Below are 22953 nucleotides of genomic sequence, written 5' to 3' on the forward strand. Positions count from 1 at the left end.
CATTAACCCATCTTGAAGTCATCATCAGGAATGCATGGGAGTGGAAGCAGGCCCAAGCTCTTCTACCTGACGGGTATTAATATCGGCAGTGACCAGATGTGCATTGGGAAAACTGGACAGTTCAAATGTTTTTGTATGTATCAGTGGATGGCACAGTGGTTAGCACTGCTGTCTCATGGCACCAGGGACCCAGGTTCAATTCCCGGCTTGGGTCACTGTCTGTGTGGGGTTTGCATGTTCTCGCGTGTCTGCGTGGGGTGCTTCAGTTTTCTCCCAAAGATGTGTAGGTTAGTTGCAATGATCATGCTATATTGCCCCTTAGTGCATGGGGTTATGGGGATAGGGCTGGATGGGATTGTTCTCAGTGCAGGCTTGATGGACTGAATGGCCTCCTTCTGCACTCTAGGCTTCTATAAATTGCCCTTCCAGCAAGAGGGTGTGGGGTGGGGTTGTGTAGGCCCTGAGATTGTGGTGGCCCTCGTGGTGGGGGGGGAGGGCAGGGGTGGTTGTAGGCTCCCTCAGGTAAGTGGTCTCCATCCAGCTGGTTAAGCTGTGTGTGGATTCTGATCTTCTAGTGAGGGGTTCCTCAGCAATGCTTTCAGTGGAAGTGAAACCAGCATCAAGTCAAAGCCTGCACTCTGTGCTGTTTATTTACAGACTAAACGCTGAGTGTAAAGCCTGGGATCAACTGCTGGACGTCTATCGACAGAAATCCGAAACTGCAACTGGGTAAGTTGCCGAAAGATTTCTTTCTTTCTTTCTTACTCGGGTTTCTGATACACTGGAGCTTCCTTTGTGAGTGACTGTCACGTTAAACCACTCCCACGTGGTTTAACTTCTTCAGAGGAGGAGATGGCAGTGGGATTGTCGCTGGGCTAGAATCCACAGACCCAGCGTAATGCTCTATCGACCCGAGTTCCCAATCCCACCACAGCAGGCGGTGAAATTTCAATTCAATAAAAATCTGGAATTAAAAGTCTAATGACCATTGGTCAGGGGTGTGGGGGGGGTGGGGGAGGATGGGGAGTGTATGTGTGTCGGGAGGAGGGGGTGGAGGGCAGGGGGTACGGCTCTGGGAGAGGGGAGAGTGAGGGGGTTGTTGGGGGTGAGGGGAGGGCAGCTGTCCTTCAAGCCCGTGGAGATAGTAACCCACTTCTGTCTCAGATACAAGTGTTGGTGCAGGATTGTGACGATTCCCTGTGACTCTCACTGGCTGGGGTGGGGAGAACGATGGATGTAGCCTCTCTGATCTGGAATTCCCTGTCCCAGTTTCCTGTTGCCATTTGTGAAACACGGTTCTAATTTTACTGCTTTTCAGTGATTTTGAGAAAGCTGCAATGGCGGTTGGCAGCGTGCTGGAGCCGGTCGCTGTGATGGAGAACTCGCAGATGGGTGTGATCAGGACAAAGCCCGATTATCATCGCTATCTCAACGAGGATATATCCATTCTCCGGACCATGGAGTGTGTCGTGAGTACGGTGGGCAGGGAAGCCAGGGGACACGCTACGTTGTAAGAGTTTGGTCCGGAGTTTCAGATCACCAAAAAAAGGATCAAAGTCAGTTTCGATGTGATATTTAATGTAAACAGACAAAGCACCATTGTCCCATAACAGATGAGAATGGTTCCCAGATCACAGGCATAGCTGGGGGCAGCAGGGTGATCCTAATCTCAATGGGCTGAGGGAGACAGTCTCCTCGTAATGATTTTTTGCTCACAATGATTTGATTTATTATTGTCTCATTAGTATACAGAGAGAAGTATTGTTTCTTATGTGCTATATGGACAAAGCATACTGTTCATAGAGTACATAGGGGAGAAGGAAAGGAGAGAGTGCAGAATGTAGTATTACAATCATAGCTAAAGAGTAGAGAAAGATCAACTTAATGCAAGGTAGGTCCATTCAACAGTCTGACGCAGCAGAGAAGAAGCTGTTCTTGAGTCAGTTGGTGCATGACCTTTGACTTTTGTCTCTTTTTCCCGATGGAAGAAGGTGGAAAAGTGTGTGTCCGGGGTGCCTGCGGTCCTTAGTTATGCTGGTTACTTTGCCGAGGCAGCAGGAAGTGTAGACAGAGACAGTGGATGGGAATCTGGTTTGTTTGATGGATTGGGCTACGTTCACGACCCTTTGTAGTTTCTGACAGAGTGAAGCTGATCCTCATGGTAGCTGCTTCTGTTTTCCTCCGTGTTTTGGAGCTGGCCAAAGTACTGGGCCAATCAAACTCGACTGTCCCTGAGCTAAACTAAGATTTTGGGCAGAGCCAGCATTGGTCCACCACAAGAAACTCTATCCAAAGTGATTTCTCTCTCTCTCTCTCTCTCTCTGTGTCTCTCTCTCTCTCTCTCTCTCTGTGTCTCTCTCTCTCTCTCTCTCTCTCTCTCTCTCCACCCACCCCTTCCTGTGTGTCCCCCCCCCCCCCCCCCCCCCAACCCAACCAAGAGTTGATTTATTGTTATTACTGACAGTCTTATGCCAATCATTTATTCAATTCTTCTTTGACAAGGGACAGATATTATAGGTAAATGCTCCATAATCTCGGTAAGAGAGATGAGGAGGAATTTCTTCTGAGAGTGTTGAATCTATGCAACTCTTTCCTGTAGAGGCTGGGTCGTTAAGTATGTTGAAGGCTGAGATAGACAGAATTTTAATCAGTAAGGGAATTGAGGGTTCTGAGGATAAGATGGGAAAGTGGAGTGAGGATTATCAGATCACTCATGATCTCATTGAATGGCGGAGCAGACTCTATGGGCCAAATGGCCTATTTCTGCTCCTACTTCTGATGGTCTTATAGTTTTAATTGTGTGTGTCGCTGGCTAGGTCAGCATTTACTGTCCAGCTCCAAGTGTCTTTGATGAGATGGTGATGAGCTGCCTTGAACAGATATGGTGTAGGTGCACCCATGGTGCTGTTCGGGAAGGAGTTTGAGAATTTTGACCCAGTGAATGATTAGCAGGATAAGGCGGGAAAGTGGACTTGATGATTATCACACCAATTGTGTGAATTGAATGGCAGAGCAGACTCAATGGGCTGAATGGCTGACTCCTGCTCTGTCTTATTTATGATCTCATCTGGGTGGAGAGTTGAAGGGCTGGAACATCCTGGTGGTGGTGCCCCCATGTGTCTGCTCACCTTGTCCTTCTAGATGGGAGTGGCCGTGGGTTTGGAAGGTGCTGCCTGAGGGAGTGATATGTGATGATTTCTTCCAGCAGCCAGAGATTGGGACCAATAAGCTGAAGAAAGAGAATCCAGCTGGATGGGGAGAGGGCAGGCTCTGGACACGTGATATTTTAACCGCATGTTAAACACTGGCTGATAGAGTTAGTCTGTTCTGGAATTCCCTGAACATCAGTGGATCCTGGTTTGTCATTTCTTTGGGACTTTGCCCTTCCGTTTGCAGGTTGGCGTTGAGTTGCAGAGGATGAGCTGCTGTTTGTCAGCAGTCTAACTTCCATCCTAATGCAGTTGGAATGGACTCTGGATGGCCTGTCTGTCAGCAGGTTCAATGGAGAGAAAGCTGAGGGGATGGCGATCGATCTATCTCTCTTGAGCAGGAGTAGGAAGGGTGTGGAGGTTGTGCTACAGCTGCACAGAGCACTTATCTGGAGATACCAAGGATAGAATGATGATGCACAAGCTAACCAGACACTAACTCCCTGTAACCCGAACCTGGCCTCACCTGTTTCACCTGTATGCGAGGTGGAAAGGCTTTCTCCCAGCCACTGCCTCTACCGCAGCCGTCTCTCCTGCACCACACCGTTGGATCTTTATGCATCTTCGAGGGCTTGTGGAGTGAGTCCTGAATCATCAGTTTATGTCAGCATTTGTAAAGTAAGCAGCCAGGGGGATTTGAATGGACTACTGTAGACTAAGCAGCTTTGTGATCTAAAGCCAGTGTACGTTCCTGTCCTTGGTGTTTGAGTTGGTGGGTTCTGGGATTTTGGAGATAATTGGTTGTGGAAATGAAGCTGAAATGTGATCTCTTGTAGATGGACCAACTGCAACTAACCATGAACCTGATTGGCAGAGCCAGGCAAGAGTGGGATTCCTGTCTGAACACCATTTCCAAACAGTTCGGTGAGTTTCTCCGTCTCCTTCCGTCCTGCCCAGAGCTGACCATACTTAATCCATGACCACATAAACTGGTGGAACTTTCTGGATCTGAAACCTGCTTTGATGTACAGTCACCCTTTCTCAAGCTTTCATGTCCCTAGGACTTCTTGATGGGGAGGGGGTGGGTTGATGGGGGGAGGGCAGATTGGGGGTAAGAGAACTATTTCAGAACAGCCCCTGCTAACTGGGGTGTCCACCTCATTGTCTGAGCCTTCCATCTTGTCAAATAATTTCTATCTATAATATGAACAGACTCTGGGCTGTTTACACAGATCATTGTAAAAAAATAAGAGCTGCCACCTCCTTTTACTGCTGCATTGTAACCAGTTATCAAGATGATATCTAACAGTGTCACAGTGGCCTGTCTTTACCCTGTGTTCAGGGGTGAAACCATGATCAAGAAGGTGGTTCACCAAGGACGAGGCTAGCCCATTGCCTGCGATGTCCCCAAATGCGGGATACTCGATTGCAAAATTTCAGGGTTGGTGTTGAAAGCCACAGTCTGAGACGCAGTCTGTACTGAGCTCTGCTCTATCCCAGGCCCATCGTAATTGTATCTAAAGGACCCAGTTGACAATGTGTGCGTCTATATTACAGCAGAGAGTGAGCTGATTTAATCCCTAGCCTGGGGGTTATAAGCAATATTGCCTGGTCACCAGCTACAGTGAGGGCCTGGAGTGAGTGGGGGTGAAGTGGACAGGAATGTGGGCTTTTTTTGGCGCACGCCAGCAAAAATAAAACACTTATTCCGAACTTCTCTTTGCAGCTTCCAGAACGTTCCGGGGGCTGGAGAGGTGTCCAGTACAGAAATTTCTAACGGCCGCTAAGGAGTGATGGAGAGAGCAGAGAAGGCCATGGAATTGAGAGGAAAGCTCACTGGGCTTGTAGTGGCAGTGGGAAGCTGGACTTTGCTCAGGATCTTAGCTGAGATTTTACTGCTTTTACATTTCATACTGACAGTGAAGAGGTCAGTGATGCCCTCCCTCCCCTCCCTACCCTCAGCTTAGAGCTTTGCAATGAGGCACCCTCCCAACCACACACACATTGAACATTTAGTTTTGTGGATCCTGAGTGGCAGGTACTCCAGATGCTGAATGAGCAAGGAGACAGCTCCCAGTGGATCACTAACCAGTGCTGGTGCCTGTGTGTGAGTATCGAATCAGGCCAGCTCCACACTTGGCAGTGGATTATGCTGCTGTTCTTGCTGCCTCCACTCCTGTCAGGAACGATCACTTGGAACAGAGTATTTAGAGCAGCACAATGGTAGCACTGCTGCCTCTCAGCACCCGGGGCCCATGTTCAATTCTGGCTCCAGGTCAGTATGCAGAGACTGCACGTTCTCCCCGTGTCTGCATGGGTTTCCTCCCACACTCCAAAGATGTGCGGGTTAGGTTGATTGGCTATGATAAATTGTCCCTAGTGTCAGGAGAATTAGTAGGGTATGTATGTGGAATTACAGGGCCAGGGTTTAGGTGGGATTGTGGTGGATAGACTTAGCAGGCCAATTGACCACCTCATGTACTGTAGGGATTCTATGAGCCTGAGTGTCAATGCATTTAGGGCTGAAGGAGACCAGAAGATTGAATTGATGCCTGAGGAAGCCAAGCCTCCAACAGAACTGATCTTTATTTTCTTTAAACTTGTAGTGAGATTATGGTTTATTAACCCAACACCACTGTAGCTGCTGCTATTGTGCACTGAAATTGCTCTTGCTTTGAGCCCACATTGTAAAATTAGCTATTAATGATTCACCAGAAGTCCAGATTCTGTCTTTTGCCACAGGAATGTTATCCAGAAATACAGCTCCACAGGCTCCCCTGCAGTAATGTGTGCACACTGGGAGTCAATGGGCTGTGGAAGTATAGAGAGCCCCTAGCCCAGGCTTCAGCTGCTCTGGAAGTGGCTGGATGGTGATGGGAAGACCACCTTGTCTGATATTTTTAATAGGCGGAGACTGTTTGAGTGCTAGGTGACAGAACAATAACCACAACCACAGCTCTAAACTCCTGGATTAATCTTAAGAACTTAATTTGGACAGAATTAAGGAATGACACTGCGCTTGAGCTGTTGACCGCATTCTCTGCAAATAGAAAAGATTGAGGCAGGACTGGAAGGTAAATTTCATTGTTTGGATCAGAGTTTGTTACTATTTCAACGTGATTCTGACCAACCCAATTTCAGTTACTGCAAAGTGAACGGTTTTGAGATGAGAAAACCAGGAGTCTCACTGAGCAGCTCCTTGGAGAATGTGGAAATCTGTTGCAGCAGTGTATGAATTTGAACAGAAATCCCACCCCCCCCCCATATTGAAACAGAGACCCTTATCCCGTGCCCCCCCCCCGCCAATTTAAAAGTTATGTGTTGGTGACATTGGCAACTTTTCAGTGGAGTTATTTGTCCCCGTTCTACTAAATTTCACATTTGTTCCTTAAGTGCTGTTAACTTTCTGATGTGCTTTGTATATTGTATAATGGATTGTACATTAAACTGATTTCTACAAAGATTACTGTTTTATTTTATCCAGTGATGTAAAATATTGTTGTGTGCCACTGTATTTACTCATAGTATGTGCTAAATAATCCAGAGACTGTGCATTCCAAAACTGCTGGCTATTTGAGAATTTGAATTCAGTTTATTTAAAAAAAAAGTGAACTCCTTGGTAATGCTGCCCCTGAATCTGTCAGATTGTTCTCAACCCAACTAAATATTCCTTAGAATTTTATAAATTTGAGATTCACCCTCACTCTTCTAACAGGGCAGATTCAGAAAGAATGTCCCTGATGGTGGGGAGAGTCCAGAACAGCAGTGAGGTGAGGAGAGATTTCTTCACCCAGAGGGTGGTGAATCTGTGGCATTCACTCCCACAGAATGTAGTTGAGGCCAAAACATTGTGTGATTTCAAGAAGAAATTAGATATAGCTCTTGGGGCTAAAGGGATATTCGTGGTGGGGAGAGTGGATGATGGAGCAGGCGCGAAGGGCCAAAAGGCCCAAAGCTTTTCTATGATATTGCCAACTGAGTAGATCACCTTTTTTTGAGCCTTCAGTGGAGCCTATACTTGGACTCAGCCTTTTGTGTAGTAATTTACATGTTTGTATATTAATTTCTTTAGAAAAACATTCACCAACATTTTTTTAATTATTTGAAACATACAAGACCTCTTCCATTGCCTGAGATGGCTGAATTTACACATGGCTGGATTCAGGGTAGCTCTGGATTTGAATGCTGATGGTAAACTGACTGTAAAACCTGTGCATTATTAATTTAGTGGTTCTTGTGCAGTCTTTGGTGCTAATTGCTGTTTCTCATCTCTCCAGGGAAATCCCAGTATGTGCTTAGCCAGCAACATGGAATGTCCTAGTTTAAAATCAGTAAACCTGTTAGTGATCTATTAATAGGGACCTGCACACGGCTTGGATAAATCTTGCAGTTGCCAGCTTTCCTTTTCTTCCTGTTTTTGTGGGTGAGTTGAATATATGAAGCTTATTTAACCTGTTCAGATGCAACTGAATGTACAAGTTTATATCAGTCACTTTCCCAGCACAGTGAGATGTTACAACTCCACTCGAGGGACGGGGGGAAGCTAAATTCAGGATCGTGTGAACTGATTAAATTACACACAAAATGAGACAACATACAAATTAGGAGTAGGCCACTCAGCTCCTCAAACTGCTTCATCATGGCTGATTTATTTGTAACCATCCCCACCTATCCCTGACAACCTTTCACTCCATCGTTCAAGAATCTCTTTGCTTTAAAAATATTCAATGACTCTGCTCCCGCTGCCTTCTGCGGAAGAGAGTTCAGAACGCTCAGCCCGCAAGAAAACAATTCTCATGTCTGTCTTAAATGGTGGCGATGCATATTTTATATTTTGTGACGAGGAAACAGCCTCTCCATGCAATCCCTCTGATTTATGTTTCAATTAAGTCACCTCTTGCCCTTCTACCTTCTAAACTCTAGTGGATGCAAGCCTAGCCTGTTGAGCCTTTCATAAGGCAACCTGCCTGTTTCTGGTGTTAGTGTAGTAAAACTTCTCTGAACACTTCTAACAGGTTTCCATCCTTTCTGGGAGGAGACCAATGCTGAATGCTGTACACAGTGACCTGGACATCTGATGCATAACCATCCTCCTTTTGTATTCAATTTCACAAAAATGATAACACCCTATTAGCTTTCCTAATTACTTGCAAACTAGCCTTTTAAGACACCCAGATCCCTCACCATTTAGATGTTTTATTTTTCCTGCCCAAATAGATTTTTTGCCCACTAAGCTATTTATGTTCCTTTGTAGCCGCCTTACATCCTGTTTACAGTTCACTATCCTACCTATCTTTGTTGTAAGCAAATTTAGCCACTGTACCTTTATTCCCCTCATCCAAGTCAATTATCTAAAGGCATGATCCCAGTGACACATCATTCATTACATCTTGCTAACTAGAAAAAGACCCATTTATGCCAACTGTCTCTTTTCTGTTGGAAATAAAGTATAAATTATTAAAGATGGACTGTAGCAAGTGAAACATGGGATATAGGCCCATACTTTGTATGAACAAAACCTCCCTGTAATATTGGTATCCATAAGGCCTCACTCCCAAATATCAATTGCTCTTTTCCCCATACAAAGCCAAAGCCAAACCCAGTCCCAGCCCCAGCCCCACTCAAGGTCCAGAACACGTTTGCTGCTACGTTAAGTCAGTGCAAGACAAACATTCTTCTGCTGCATAAAACAAACTCTAACTAAAATTCACAACAGATTTGGTTTGTGGCAAAAGAAATGTTTTATTCTGTTTTGTGTTAACCATACAAATAAAAACGCAGTACACCTCTTCCTTAACATTTTTTTTCAAAACTGCGATGAAGCTGTTTACACAGTATCTAGCTTTGAGGGAAAAAGATTAATTACCAAGGCATGAACCCCTTCCAGTAACTGAAAGGGCCCACCGTGCCCACAATTACTTTCTAAAAGTTTTAAATGCAAATTTTGTACATTTTTCTTTTTTAAAGTTTTCCTTTTTTTCCAAAAAAAGTAATACAGTAGATTTCTATTTAAACAGATGTATGATGCTGCCTTTGGAAAGGATTTTTTACTAATAGTGAAAGCACATGATTTACTGAGATTTCATGTACCTGACTTGTCTTATTTTTCACCAGTGCCTTTTTATCTCCTGTTACCTGCTACAACCTCATCTTGTTTCCGAACTTGTATTTAAAGAAATCTTCATTTTAAAAATCTGAGGTACTAAGTTTTGGTGTCTGAACCACTTGCCAGCACTTTGATCCCTATTAACAATTTTTAAAATGTGTCTTTGTAAGATTATTATTCATGATTTACAGTCTACAGCATATTGTCACTGCTGGTACAAGTACCTCTCAGATCAAACCCCCAACCTTCAATGAAAGATTCCATGAAAGAGGGAAAATGGGCAAATTCAATTTCCAACTGAAATGTTTTGTGACCAGAAACTATCAATAAAACATTTAGAACATCTCTGTTTACGCTCCCACCTGACATATAATTTGCATTTTTGATAAGTGCAGAACAAGGAGTATCTAGAAATCTTACAAGAAGATGAATTTACACCAGGTGGTGTTAGCGGAATCAGTATTTGCCCCTCACAAATTACTCCCTGCACAATTGCATTTTGTTGGTAGAAAAACGTCACAGATTAAATGGTAGAATTAAAATCATTTCTGCTTAAAAAAGATCTGTCTTCCCTCATCTGGCTCTATCTGAATAAACAGAAATCTCTTGTATTCCTCTCACATTGAATGCTGATTCAGGCCAAGTGGATCACAATCTCAGACTAAAGGAGCTTTACGCTGCTTCACCCTTCCAGGGTGAAATAAAATGATCGGGACAACGGGACCCTTTCCATAAGCCGCAGACAGTTTGGAATGACCACGCCACTGTGTTGGCCACTGATAGAATCACTGTAAACAATAGGTGTGCAGAACAGATCCAGAATGATTGTAACTATTATTGGAGTCTTGGTCATCCACTGGTGGTAGCTCAACAGGTTAGGGCAGCATCTTATGCCAAGGTCTAAAGTGATCAGTGCTGAGATGGGAATCCTGCCCTCCTGTGGTTAGCAGCTACAATAGCACACTTTCCTATCAGATTTTCATCTGATTCGTACAAATTGTCAACTTGCTGAAAATTACACAGATACTAACAAAAACATCTTGTAATTAAAGTGATGAGACTATTTCCTGTTTGAAGTTGGAAAGTTTTGAAGGAGCAGCTGACTAGTTCTTTTGTTTGTGCTCCTGGAATTCCTATTCTCACTCAGCTGTTCCACAGTATAATCTTCAGCAGCCGAACTCCCAGAGCCAAAATCTGCACTGATCACCTTGGACCAATGCTCCAAAATGACAGCCTAAAGCTTTCATAGGGACTGAATACATTCATAGCAAAACACATAACAGTTAGGGGCAGGAAGGATTCTGCAGCAAATCAAAAGCTCAGCTTCCACATTTTTTTTAAAAAAGAGCTTGGGAATCTGTCTGGGACAGAGTCCTGTTGAAACTTCAATCAGTCATGTCTTTACATTTACAGTAACTGAGTCTGCACACTCACAGAGTAAAAATTACCTTTGGGATTTAGAATTTTTACAATGACATCAAATTTCAAAAGTTCAAACACCACAACCATCAAGACAGAACGCCAGAAACGGAAGATTAAAAAAGTTAGTAAAGCTGAACCACGTGTAGGTTTTGTGTGAGCGTCTGTGTTATGGAGATTTTTGGTACAGGCAGTGTAGATTTGGATAGACATTAATTGCACACGAAAGGGAACTACAAAAAAGGACTGAATTTCAGGAATGTCACAACTTCGACCTTGCTTTTCAATATAAGGTTACTTTAGACAGTATATGTTGAATGATTTATAAAATCCCACGTGGGAACATTGCAAAGTGCCACTCCCGGGCACAGATCATTCCTGCAGTCCCACATCACTAAAGTAAACTTTCTCAGCATTTCAAACTCCATTTCTCGCTAGCACATTGGAAGACTTTTTCATTTCAACTGGAAATGCTTCTGTCTCCCACTGTTGCCTCCATATTTTATATCTATACTGTGATTCCAATAATTATTTTCCCCCATTGAAACCAATCCAGTAACTTTGCAATTTTGAAACACAGAAGGAGTTTACAGAAAAGGCTGCACTAACTGGGACTCTGATAAAGGGTAACTAAGGGATGGGACTACAGAGTACATAAGATCACAATAACTAACAAAAACCTATTATCCATTATTCCTATTTTCCTTTACATAGTGAATTTCAGTTTTAAGAAAAAGTTAATAAAGGGCTTTGGCCATTGTTAACATTCACACTGTGCAGAACAGTGCAGAACAGTATCAGCTGTTAGCAGGCACAGTGCTACCTCACTGCTCCAATATCAAAATCAGACAGGAAAGCACAGGGCAACTCCGAGTCACAGCCTCGTTACCAGCAGAGACTTCCCCACAGGGTGACCCAGGTCCCATTATCCTCGCACTAAGAGTTTTAAACGTGGTGCTCCACATTGCCTTATTTTCCTGGAGCACTAGGTTAAAACACTGTGGTGCCAGGCTCGAGAAGGAAGCGGCCTCGAGTCAGCCCTGAGAAACAGCCAGATTCAGAGCTGCTCTGTACATCCACAAAACCAATCCTAACTTCTAGCCAGACACTAACACATCATTAGCAAAACAAAAAAAAAGTCAGTCTGCATTAGTTGAGACCTGGATACCTGACAACAATCACATGGTCAGTGCAGGGTTCAATGTCTGTGTCTGCAGTCACTTTAACCTACACTCAACACAGCTGAACACCGGCCCACCGAGGAGCTAGGACTTTTAAAAGCAGTGATAATTTGAGTTTTATTTTCATGCAGTTAGTGAACTGTTCCTAATACAGCTGACCTGTGGAGCTGAATTAAAACTTGCATGTTGCAACACTGAAAGAGATGGGATAAAACTCACAAACAGAAAGTGATGGCTAAACTATAAGAGTAAGTCTAGTGTATATTGCTGAGAGGTAGTGTGTAAGCACTGGAACCTAAACAGGAAGCATTCCTCTATTGGTTTTAGAAGGGTTTTACTGTGAGGTAATTGGCTGCACTCAATCGTGTGAAAAATGTATAAATACCTTTTCTTGTCCTACTATATTTACAAATAGGTGGCAGGGCGCTTCTACCCAAGAAAGAATCCCAAAGACCCTTCAATTGAAATCAGGTTGGAATCAAATTCTTCTCATCCTAATGGGGTGAGTGAGATGGAAGCCAGTGGGCAGTGGGTGATTTCTGGCAGCTCATCAGTTGGAAGTGTCGGAGTTGACACTACCAGGTCCTCCGGTGGGTGAAGTGACAGAAGATGGGGTAGTAGCATCCTGCCAGCTGCCATTAGCCTGTGGAAAAGAAGAGCAGTCAGGGTCAAACTTGTCCATCCTTGGTGTCTTTTCCCTCTGGGTCTACATCAGTACATGATGTGGATACGCCGTACAACCGTTCACATTTCACTCAGACACAACCAACATCCATTCAAAACTTTGTATTCAGTCAGTCCGACCCTCTCCATACTGGTTATTTGCAGTACACGGGGATGACGTTTCTCCAGGGCTACATTCCCAGCCTACTGCTATGTCAAGCAATGTAGGAAGAGACGCTTTCTTCTCAGATTGCTGGGACCTTTATGCCCACCAGCTCCTGGGGAGTTTCAGTGAGTCCGTCAGTGATGACAAGTCGCAGTGTGAAGTTAACAGGGTGTTGTGGTCTCATGGGCCTGATTTTCCAGTTCCACCGAAGGCCAGTTTCCTTCAGCGATGCAGGTGGAAAGCAGCGCAAATAGCCACTGATTTGACAGGACCAGAGGATCCTGCCAGTGGCCACCACTGGAAAACACGATGTGTGGAAGAGTGCATCTCAGCTATGGTGTTGATAAACTGTCAAACCTCCCAACACCTGGGAGCTTTAAACTAAACTGAACCAACAGAAAAACAAAATGTAAAGGAAAATCCCTCAGAGGCACGATGAAAAGGATTGGCTGGTTATCTGTGTCACTCTGTCCATCAGCAGGATAAGAGATCAGTAATTCCCTGCCTGCTCCACCCAGGTAGAATTCTCCAGTCAATCACCCTTTATAACAGACATTGCCTTTCCAAGCTGAATATTCTCACGTTCCACAGTCCCACTCAATATCATACCAAATATTCCCGTTCCATTCAGCACAATGAGACATTACACACAAGAAACAGCTACAGCCCAGACAAGTTCAGTAACGGGAGAGATCTGGTTGTCGGTACTGTATGGATTTCAGGGGCAGGGGTTGATGGTGGGACATTGAAAGCTGTTCAGGGGCAGATGTGGAGGATGGGGCCATTGCAGGAGGAAGAAAAGGTCCTCATCGAAGGAATCAATCTAGCGAACCTTCACTGTTCTGCCTCTAAGTATATGGAGATCCAAACTGCACAGTACCCTCATCAAATCACTGTACAATTATAACAAGACTTTGTTCTTATATTCAAGTCTATTTGAAATAAAGACAAAATGCCATTGCCCTTCAAAAGGAATGCTGAAACTGAATGGAAGGAGCTACAAGACAGTTGTGAGATGGACCTTGGTTATAATGATGTATAATGCAGAAACTTGGGCAAGAACAAAGGAACAGTGAGGACATTAATGAGATGCAGAGTCGGAGATGGATGTGTAGGTAACGAGAAAAGATGAGATCAGGAACCAGCACTTCAGGGAGTCACTGAAGATTGTGCGAGCATTGAAGGAAGGGATTGAAATGGGATTATCATCTGCTGGGGAATGTGGTGAGGGGAGAGAATGAGATCAGACTGTCAGGAAAAGATGAAGGTCTGAGCCAGGTGGAAAGCTGTGGTGGCAAGAGACTTAAACACAGTGGGATTGGAAGAGGAATGGGTGACTTGATGGGAAGAGATGGAGATGGGTGAACAACTGGCATTATGGTGACCACAAGTTAAAGAGGAAAAGCTGAAAGGTCATTTACCTCTCTAATCGTTTACAGTAACAGTGTGCTAACTTCCTGTGTCTTATACGAGTGTCTCTGAACATCAACATTTGAAAGTTTCACACCTTTAAAAAAATTTGACTTCTATTCTTAACAACAGAGTAACTTCCTACTTCCACCTCATTGCTCACTCATTTCATTAGTCTGCATTTCCTTACATCAGCCTCTTTGTGTCCTCCTCACAGCTTACATTCCTACCTAGCTTTGTATCATCAGCCAACTTAGATGCATTACTCTCATTTTCTTTGCCTAAGTAATTAATATAGATTGTATATTACATGGGATATATATCTATATGGGATATGTATCTATAACTGAGGCCCCAGCACCAATGCTTGCAGTAATCCACTATCCTTATTCTGTACTTACCTTGTCAAGGGCAATTAGTGATGGGTAATAAATGCTGGCCTAACCAGTGATGGCCATATCCAATAAATGAATAATAAACAGTCCACGGAATAATCCTTCATTCATGTTAATATATCACCCAACTCCATTAGTCCTTATGCTGAATAAGAAGCTTAAGTGTGGCACCTTTTCAGATGTCTTTTGGAAATCTAAGTATAGGACATCAAATAGCTTCCTTTTATCTACGCGTAGCATTCTCAAAACACACTAATATATTTCTCAAACATGATTTTTGTAGAACTATGCTGACTTTGTGATTTCTTAACTGCACTGCTAAGACTTACTTAATAATCTTCCTAACACGTCAGTCTAACTGGCCTATATTCCCTGTTTTCCCCCTTTGCTAAGTTCTAATCTGTTGGGACCGATCTAGGGAATTTTGGAAAATCACAATGATGCACCCACTATTGCAGAAGCTCCCTCTATTAGAACACTAGGTTATAGGCCATCAGGTCCTGAGGATTTGTCGGATTTTAGTCCCTGGACTTTCTCTAAATGATTTTCTCTGCTGATAGTAAATGCCCTCATTATCTCACTCTTATTAACCCCCTGGTTACCCTCTATTTCTGGGCTGTAATTTGTGGCTTCTTCTGTGAGTGTAGGTACTAAATATTTGTTTAATATCTCCGCTCATTCCCCATGATACTGAGAGGAGAAGGGATCCTTATTGGGGGAAGGGCGTATTCCACGCCAGAAGTTAGGACTAGAAATGTGTGAAAGAGGAGGGGGGTGTTCTCTGTGTGGAGGCAGTACACAGAGCTGGGGGGTTTGATGTATCAGGGCAGAGCAGAATGGAGGAATTTTGCATATTGGAGTACAGGTAGAATAAAGATGAGGGGGTTCCATCTGAGGGACAAGACAGGAGGTGCAGAGGGAAAGGAAGAGGAGAGTTCCATGCACATGAACTGAGTGGAGGGAATGGTCCTACATTGGAGGGATGGTTGACATAGGATGAAGAGGAGGGGTTTTGTATGTTGGGGTGGTGGGTTTTCACATACTGGTTTGGAGTTTAATGGGGAGGGTGGGCGGAGGTGTCGTGGGAGAATATACCACAGGGGTTGTGGGAAGACAGATTACACTAGTGAGGAGGGAGTCTAATGAGGCAACACACCTCCTCTTCCTGGACTACAAGATGTGCTGGAAAGACATTCTCCTCTTCCACAAACAAATCCTCACCTCCCTTTAACTGCAGGGTTTCCCTAAACTTGGGAAACTTCACCAGCCAGGTTTAAACCCGGAAGAGAGACTAAATCCCAGGCACCACTTCATGGTCTCCATCCTGGGTACAGGGTGGTCGGCCGTCCCTCCCTCTGTCCCACCTGCATTAAAACTGAAAATATGGCCTTGGTTTGGGTTTGAGATGTTTTTACAGGTGGCTTGAGCTGAACCAGTCTAAAGCTCTGAAATCTGAACTCCAGTGTAGCCCCAGTGACAAAGTGGAAGCTGCAGAACTCAGACACACATTTTAAGGAACTTAGTGAAATATACTGTTGTGACATCAATCGTATTACCACACACAAACACACAGACACTAAGTCACATACCAGTTCACTGAAGTGTTGAGAGACATTGTTCTGCTTACTGACAGGGCCACTGTCTTTCTAAATGGCATTCAAACCATCTCTGGTGTGCAGCTTACAGCAGGGGGGGGGATGCCAACGGTGGTTGGACATAAACCGGTGCGGCAAGGCTCAAACGTGATGAAAGCAAAGCACGGTGACTGTTAGAAGCAGCCTGGTCATTCCCAGAAACAAAGCATCCAACCGAGTGAGGTTGTGGATTGAGAGGAGTCAATTTTAACTCAAAATGACCAGAAATCCAAAATGCTAGAGAACTCAGAAAGGGTTAAAGCCACCTGTGTTTAGAATAAGAAAAGCTGGTTCTTACATCTATACGTCTTGGGGTGTACATCTGGCTTGCTGCCATTTCATCACTGTATCCGCCTGTCTGGTGTATAACATGACGCAGGGAATCCACCTAAAGAACAAAAGAGGTCACTTTAGAAGTTTCTTCACAGATTACAGAGGTAACGTTATTGGTTTCAATATTTCATTCACCAGCCTCCATTTTCACAATGAATGATGGTAAGAGGAGGATATTTGGATTTGTTAGAAGTTGATTCCCAGGCTGGCGCTGTGAGCTTCTCAAAACCTGTGGGTCGACCCTGACGTCAAAGCAAATTTCCAGCTTGGAATCAACTTCTATTCCCAACGTCCTCTTGGAATCTCTTGCCCCTCAGTTAATGAGTATTTTGGAAAGGTAATGGAGTTAATTTGACTGAAGCTGTTTATTTATTTTGGAGGGGGCCATTGTGTACATTGTGTTTGTAGTTGACAGGGACTCCAATGCAAATAATGAAAAATAATAATGCACAATCCTCAGTATCTTGCCTGCTCCAAGCTAAGAAGCTGAAAGCTCCAACCCTGAACTGGAAGGAATTGGAGAAGAGTCATAGAGGTTTACAGCATGGAAACAGGCCCTTCAGCCCAACTTGTCCATGCCACCCTTTTTTTCTACTCCTAAGTTAATCCCAACTGCCCACATTTGGCCCAAATCCCTCTATACCCATCGTACCCATGTAACTATCTAAATGCTTTTTAAAAGATAAAATTGTACCTGCCTCTACTACTACCTCTGGCAGCTGGTTCCAGACACTCACCACCCTCTGTGTGAAAAAATTGCCCTTCTGAACACTTCTGTATCTCTCCCCTCTCACCTTTAACCTATGCCCTCTAGTTTTAGACTCCCCTACCTTTGGGAAAAGATATTGACTATCTACCTCGTCTGTGCCCCTCATTATTTTGACCTCGATAAAATCACCCCTCAGCCTCCTATGCTCCAGAGAAAAGAATCCCAGTCTATCCAGCCTCTCCTTATAACTCAGTCCATCAAGTCCCGATAGCATCCTAGTAAATCTTTTCTACACTCTTTCTAGTTTAATAACATCCTTTCTGTAACAGGGTGACCAGAATTGCACACAGTATCCCAAATGTGGCCTTATCAACATCTTGTACAACTTCAACAAGACGTCCGAACTCCTGTGTTCAATGTTCTGACCAATGACACCAAGCATGCCGAATGCCTTCTTTACCACTCTGTCCACCTGTGACTCCACTTTCAAGGAGCTATGAACATGTATCCATAGATCTCTTTGTTCTGTAACCCTCCCCAACACCCTATCATTAACTGAGTAAGTCCTGCCCTGGTTCAATCTACCAAAATGCATCACCTCCCATTTGTCTAAATTAAACTCCATCTGCCATTTGTCAGCCCACTGGCCCAATTGATCAAGATCCCGCTGCAATTGGAGATAACCTTCCTCACTGTCCACCATGCCACCAATCTTGGTGTCATCTGCGAACTTACTAACCATGCTCCCTGTATTCTCATCCCAATCGTTAATATAAATGACAAATAACAGTGGGCCAAGCACTGATCCCTGAGGCACACTACTGGTCACAGGTCTCCAGTTTGAAAAACAACTCTCTACAACCACCCTCTGGCTTCTGTCAAGAAACCAACTTTGTATCCATTTAGACACCTCACCCTGGATCCCATGAGATTTAACTTCATGCAACAATCTACCATGTGGTACCTTGTCAAAGGCCTTGCTAAAGTCCATGTAGTCCATCAACTGCAGTGCCTTCATCCACCTTCTTGGTTGCCCCTTCAAAAAACTCAGTTAAGTTTGTGAGACATAATTTTCCACTCACAAAGCCATGCTGACTGTCCCTAATCAGTCCTTGCATCTCTAAATGCCTGTAGATCCTGTCTCTCAAAATACCTTCCAACAATCTACTCACAACAGATGTGAGGCTCACTGGTCTGTAGTTCCCAGTCTTTTCCCTGCAGCCCTTTTTAAACAAAGGCACAACATTTGCCACTCTCCAATCTTCAGGCACCTCACCCGTGACAAGCATGCTGGGTATCACGAGATTGCTTCAATTCCAGCTCAGTAATAACTTCATGACTGATCTAGACAGAGTCTGACTTGTGTTGTTTGTCCAATTGGTCACATTTTTATCAGTCAGTTAGAAGCATAGCGACAGCAGTGCCCCCTTCTAGAGGCAGCACGGCAATGGGATTACAGTCTTCCATTTTGTAAGACAATAGTGCTGGTCAACTGGGTGTTAAACAGAGTTGTACAGGAGCCCCCGGCCCGTCAGTCTGGTGTGACAGTCTCTGCCTCACTCACTTCTATTACTGCCCTATTTGAAGTCTAGCTGAAAAGCAAGTGGTCTTACTATAGAAGAGGCAGATTCCAGGAGAGCTGGCTTTAGGGGTTTAGCAGCAATCTTTTCCTTTGTCTAAAGGCCACTCTTGGGGCATACTGGTGACTGGGCAGACTTCCATGAACACCAGAGTATTCCAACACAGAACTCTAAATGTAGATTTGTGACCCAGACTCACAATTTAGAAGCGTTTTCGAGATTGTATTTAAGGCAGCTTCTGTGTTTAAGGTGAAAATATTTTGAAGGGATAAAGATCTCAGGTTTTACTTCTTATTAAACTGACAAGGTGCTGGGGAATTAATGAGATTGAATCAGGTTTTGCTTCTTTTCTGTTCTGTTTGGAATTAAGCAGCAAGGGTGTTTCAAGTGTTGCTGCAACTGAAGAAGTGACACTTTGCCCTGAAATTATACCATGGGATGAATATTTGTCTGGAATGCCCATCTCTGTTGGTTTGTGGTGGCATTGTTAACAATTCAAATTAAACAATGCTACCCCAAGAAGCTGACAATAGCAATACACCTGGTGGAGTGCTGGGAGAGGATGAGGGTGATTGGATGTAATACTGAGGAAGGAAGATAATAGGTTTAGATGGAGTAGGGTAGGAGGCTCAGTGGAACATAAACACATAGGGTTAAATGGTTTGTTTCTGTGCTATACACACAGTGTAATACTATGGAGACACAGTAGTGCCTACGCTGAACAGTGGAGACAGAATTCAGAAAGAATCACATGGCCATTTTGTGATTATTACTGAGCCAGAATTTTACAGATAAGAGATGGAGAATGATGTGTCAGCAATGATGCAGGCTGAAAATAATGATCTTTCAAAACATTCTGAAAAGCTGCTGCAACCGTTCATGCTGCTAGCTAATAAAGCAGCAAGAGTAACAGGCTGGAAATTTCTGACTGTCCATGCTAACAAGATTTTCCCATCCCGCTGGGCGCCAAATTCTCCATGTTTGCTGCAGCATGGCAGGAACAGGGTGGTGAGATTGCTCCCATAGTGTTTCACAGAGCAGAACACGAGGTTTGGATATCTATTCAGCAGCTCCACTATTCATAGAATCATAGGAACCCTCCGGTGCAGAAGGAGGCCATTTGGCCATCGAGTCTGCACCGACCACAATCCCACCCAGGCTCTATCCCCATAACCCCATGCATTTACCTAGCTAATCCCCCTGATACTAATGGACAATTTAGCATGGCCAATTCATCTAACCTGCACATCTTTGGATTGTGGGAGGAAATCGGAGCACCTGAAGGAAATCCACGCAGACACGGGAAGAATGTGCAAACTCCACTCCTTCAATACAATCATGGTCGCTCTTCCACACAATCCACTTTGTGCACTCTCCACACATCCCAATATTCCCTTAACATCCAAAAACCCATCAATCTCGATCTTGAATATACTCAACAACCCAACATCCACATTCCCTGGGATGTGAGAATTCCAAAGATCTATATCCATTGCTCCTCACCTCAGTCCTGAAAATTCGACCCCCTACTGAGACTATCAAAACCCAACTCCCCAGCCAAGGGGAAGGCCCTCCCAACATTTATCTTGTCGAGCTCCTGAAGAATTTCATATCTTTCAATGAGATCACTGCTCATTCTTCTCAATTCCAGGGAATATAGGGTCAGTCCACTCAATCTCTCCTCATAAAACAATCCTCTCAACTTAGGAATCAGTCTAGTGAATCATTGTTACATTCCCTCCAAGGATAAAATTGTATATAATACTCCAGGTGTTACCGAGACTCCATAGAATTGCAGTAAAACATATTCACTCCTAAACTCCAAACCATTTGAAATAAAGGTTAACATATCATTTCTTTTTCCAAAAACATCTGCAAGAGGTCACGATCTAAGGGTGAGGGGGGAGAAGTATAATTTGGATACTAGAGGAAGGTTTTTCACACAGAGGGTCATGGGGGTATGGAATGAGCTACCAAGTAAGGTGGTGGAGGCAGGCACGCTGGACTTGTTTAAGGTTTACTTAGATAGGCACATGAGTGAAACAGGGATGGAGTCGATACTGGAAATGTAATAGTACATGTTAATGTTTTTGTCTCTTTTAATCCACAGGTGTCGGTCCACCTTGTTGTCAAATGAGGGGCATGCACACAGTGGGTCGTGCGTGGGCTGCTCTTGGATGTTTCGAGAGTGGCCTAGTACTTCGTGTCGATGTGTGCGCTTAAACCTGGACCAGCAGATGGGCACCACAACAGCTCAGTGACTATCACTGCTAGCTATGCAGATACATGGATTTGGGCCAGTGTCTGTGGGAGTTTGCGCATTCTCCCTGTGGTTGCGTGGGTTTCCTCCGGGTGCTCCAGTTTCCTCCCACATCCCAGAGATGTGCTCTTAGGCTGACTGGTGTACCAAATTGACCCTACACTATTCTCCCCTGAATCTGGCTACAATAGGGGTACCACTCACATACACACAGGGCAAGGCAGGTGTAGGAAAATGCTTTAAAATGGCGGTGTGGGCTTGTTGGGCCAAAGGGCCTGTTTCCCGTGCTGGGTTGTTGTTTGTTTTCATGGTTCTTATACACCTGGGTTCCTCTAAACACCAACATATTCTGTCTATATCCCTCTGCATCCTCTGTGCCTTCTGCGCATTCAGTCATGACTTTCCTCCCTGACTTTGGATTGTCAACAATCTTGGATACATTACGGGCAATCTCATCAAAAAATGTCAGTCTTGTTTCTGCCAAGTTTCCCTGCAGACCTTACGATACTCGGCCAAGAAAATCAAGGGGACATTTGACATGACCTTCCGGGGGTGGGGGGGAGGCAGGGCCTCATTACTCAGGCAAATCCCAGTATACAAAGATTGGGATGCCATCTTAAAGGGCACCATGTTCAGAACATGTACAAATCTCCCCCCCAGCCCATCGCAGATGTCAGAGCATCACCCTTTACCCAATCAGAGTCAGTAGTTTTCTTCCCCCCATCCCCTGATCATCGGTGTCTTCTCCCCCCTAAACCCCTCTTGGAGCCAGCAACCTTCCCCCACTTCCACCACTCCCAAAACCCCACAATGGCTATCAGTGGTATCCCCTGCTCCTCTATTCGCTCCCGGCCACCACTACATATAAATAAATCACCCCCTCCAATGAGGCTCCCACAGAGGCTGACCCGTTGGCACATGTTGGCATGGTTATGGTGCCAACCAGGCAGTGTGAACCTGTAAGAAGTCTCACAACAGCAAGTTAAAGTCCAACCAGTTTATTTGGTAGCAAATGCCACTAGCTTTCGGAGCGCTGCTCCACAGTGTGAACCTGTGCCTGGGGCACTGCTGGGGACATTGCAAAGCCACTATCTGACCATGTTGCTCTTGCCCAGGGGCTATACTTACCTTTATGCCTCGGGGGAGACCGCCACGATAGGTTCACATTGCAAACTGCACAGGTGTGATATCACGTCAACACGGTGTCAACATATGACGGGGGTCAAGATCTGGCAAGGGAGCAGGCGGGCTAAATGATATAGAAATGTATTCAAAATGCATGTAAACCCATTACCGGCGTGAACCTAATGACATCACTGATGATGGGTGGGGAAAATCCAAGATCATGATCTCACCAGCGAGATCTATGACTTCCAGATCTTGAGCCCCTCCAATATTCACATGGGTGGTGAACAAGGGCTCAAGGCCACAGCCCCCCCTCCTTTATATTCTGTCCTCTCATCTAAACCATTGCTACAGTTTGAGGCCCAAGGTCTGGTCCTTGCAGTTACCCATTACTGACATCCTGCCAATAAAAAAAAAACGTTTATTCCTATTCTTGTTTTCTGTCTGTTAATCAATCCTTAATCAATGCTAATATATCACCTGCACTCCTCTGAACCCTAATATTGTGTGGCACTGAAACAGACGCTTTCGAAAAACCAAATAAACTACATTCACCGGTTTCCTCTATATTTAACCTGCTAGATACAACTTGAAAAAAATCTAACAGTTCTGCCAAACACTATTTCCCTTGACTGCCTAATTATGTTGTAATTTTCTGTAGATTCTAGCACATTCCCTACCACTCACATCAGGCAATCTGACCTACAGTTACCCGTTTCCAATTCCCCTCCTTTAATGGGGAGTTAACAAAAGCTACCTTCCAATCCAAACTCTGAATTCCCTCCCTTTACCTCTCCGCTTCCTTAAACCATATCTCTGTGAT

At 44.4% G+C, this 22953-nt stretch overlaps 2 protein-coding genes across 5 annotated transcripts in view; one reads left to right on the plus strand and one right to left on the minus strand.

The window, feature by feature from the left end:
• dsn1 (DSN1 component of MIS12 kinetochore complex) overlaps positions 1-6428 on the plus strand; it is a 34838-nt gene extending 28410 nt beyond the window's left edge. The window contains exons 9-12 of the mRNA XM_080216511.1: positions 658-729; positions 1319-1469; positions 3986-4073; positions 4876-6428. Coding sequence (XP_080072637.1) covers positions 658-729; positions 1319-1469; positions 3986-4073; positions 4876-4943 — 379 coding nt within the window. The 3' untranslated portion in view covers positions 4944-6428. The remainder of the gene's footprint in view (positions 1-657; positions 730-1318; positions 1470-3985; positions 4074-4875) is intronic.
• Positions 6429-12059: 5631 nt separating this feature from the next.
• pbx4 (pre-B-cell leukemia transcription factor 4) overlaps positions 12060-22953 on the minus strand; it is a 366564-nt gene continuing 355670 nt past the window's right edge. For all 4 annotated transcript variants that reach the window (XM_080216684.1, XM_080216681.1, XM_080216682.1 and 1 more), the window contains 2 exons: positions 16422-16511; positions 12060-12498 (listed from right to left, as the gene is read on the minus strand). In XM_080216684.1, the coding sequence (XP_080072810.1) occupies positions 12406-12498; positions 16422-16511 (183 nt within the window). In that variant the 3' untranslated portion in view covers positions 12060-12405. The remainder of the gene's footprint in view (positions 12499-16421; positions 16512-22953) is intronic.

The sequence above is a fragment of the Carcharhinus amblyrhynchos genome, chromosome 33 (assembly GCF_965287045.1).
Source record: "Carcharhinus amblyrhynchos chromosome 33, sCarAmb.v2.hapA, whole genome shotgun sequence".
In the NCBI taxonomy this organism is placed as follows: domain Eukaryota; kingdom Metazoa; phylum Chordata; class Chondrichthyes; order Carcharhiniformes; family Carcharhinidae; genus Carcharhinus; species Carcharhinus amblyrhynchos.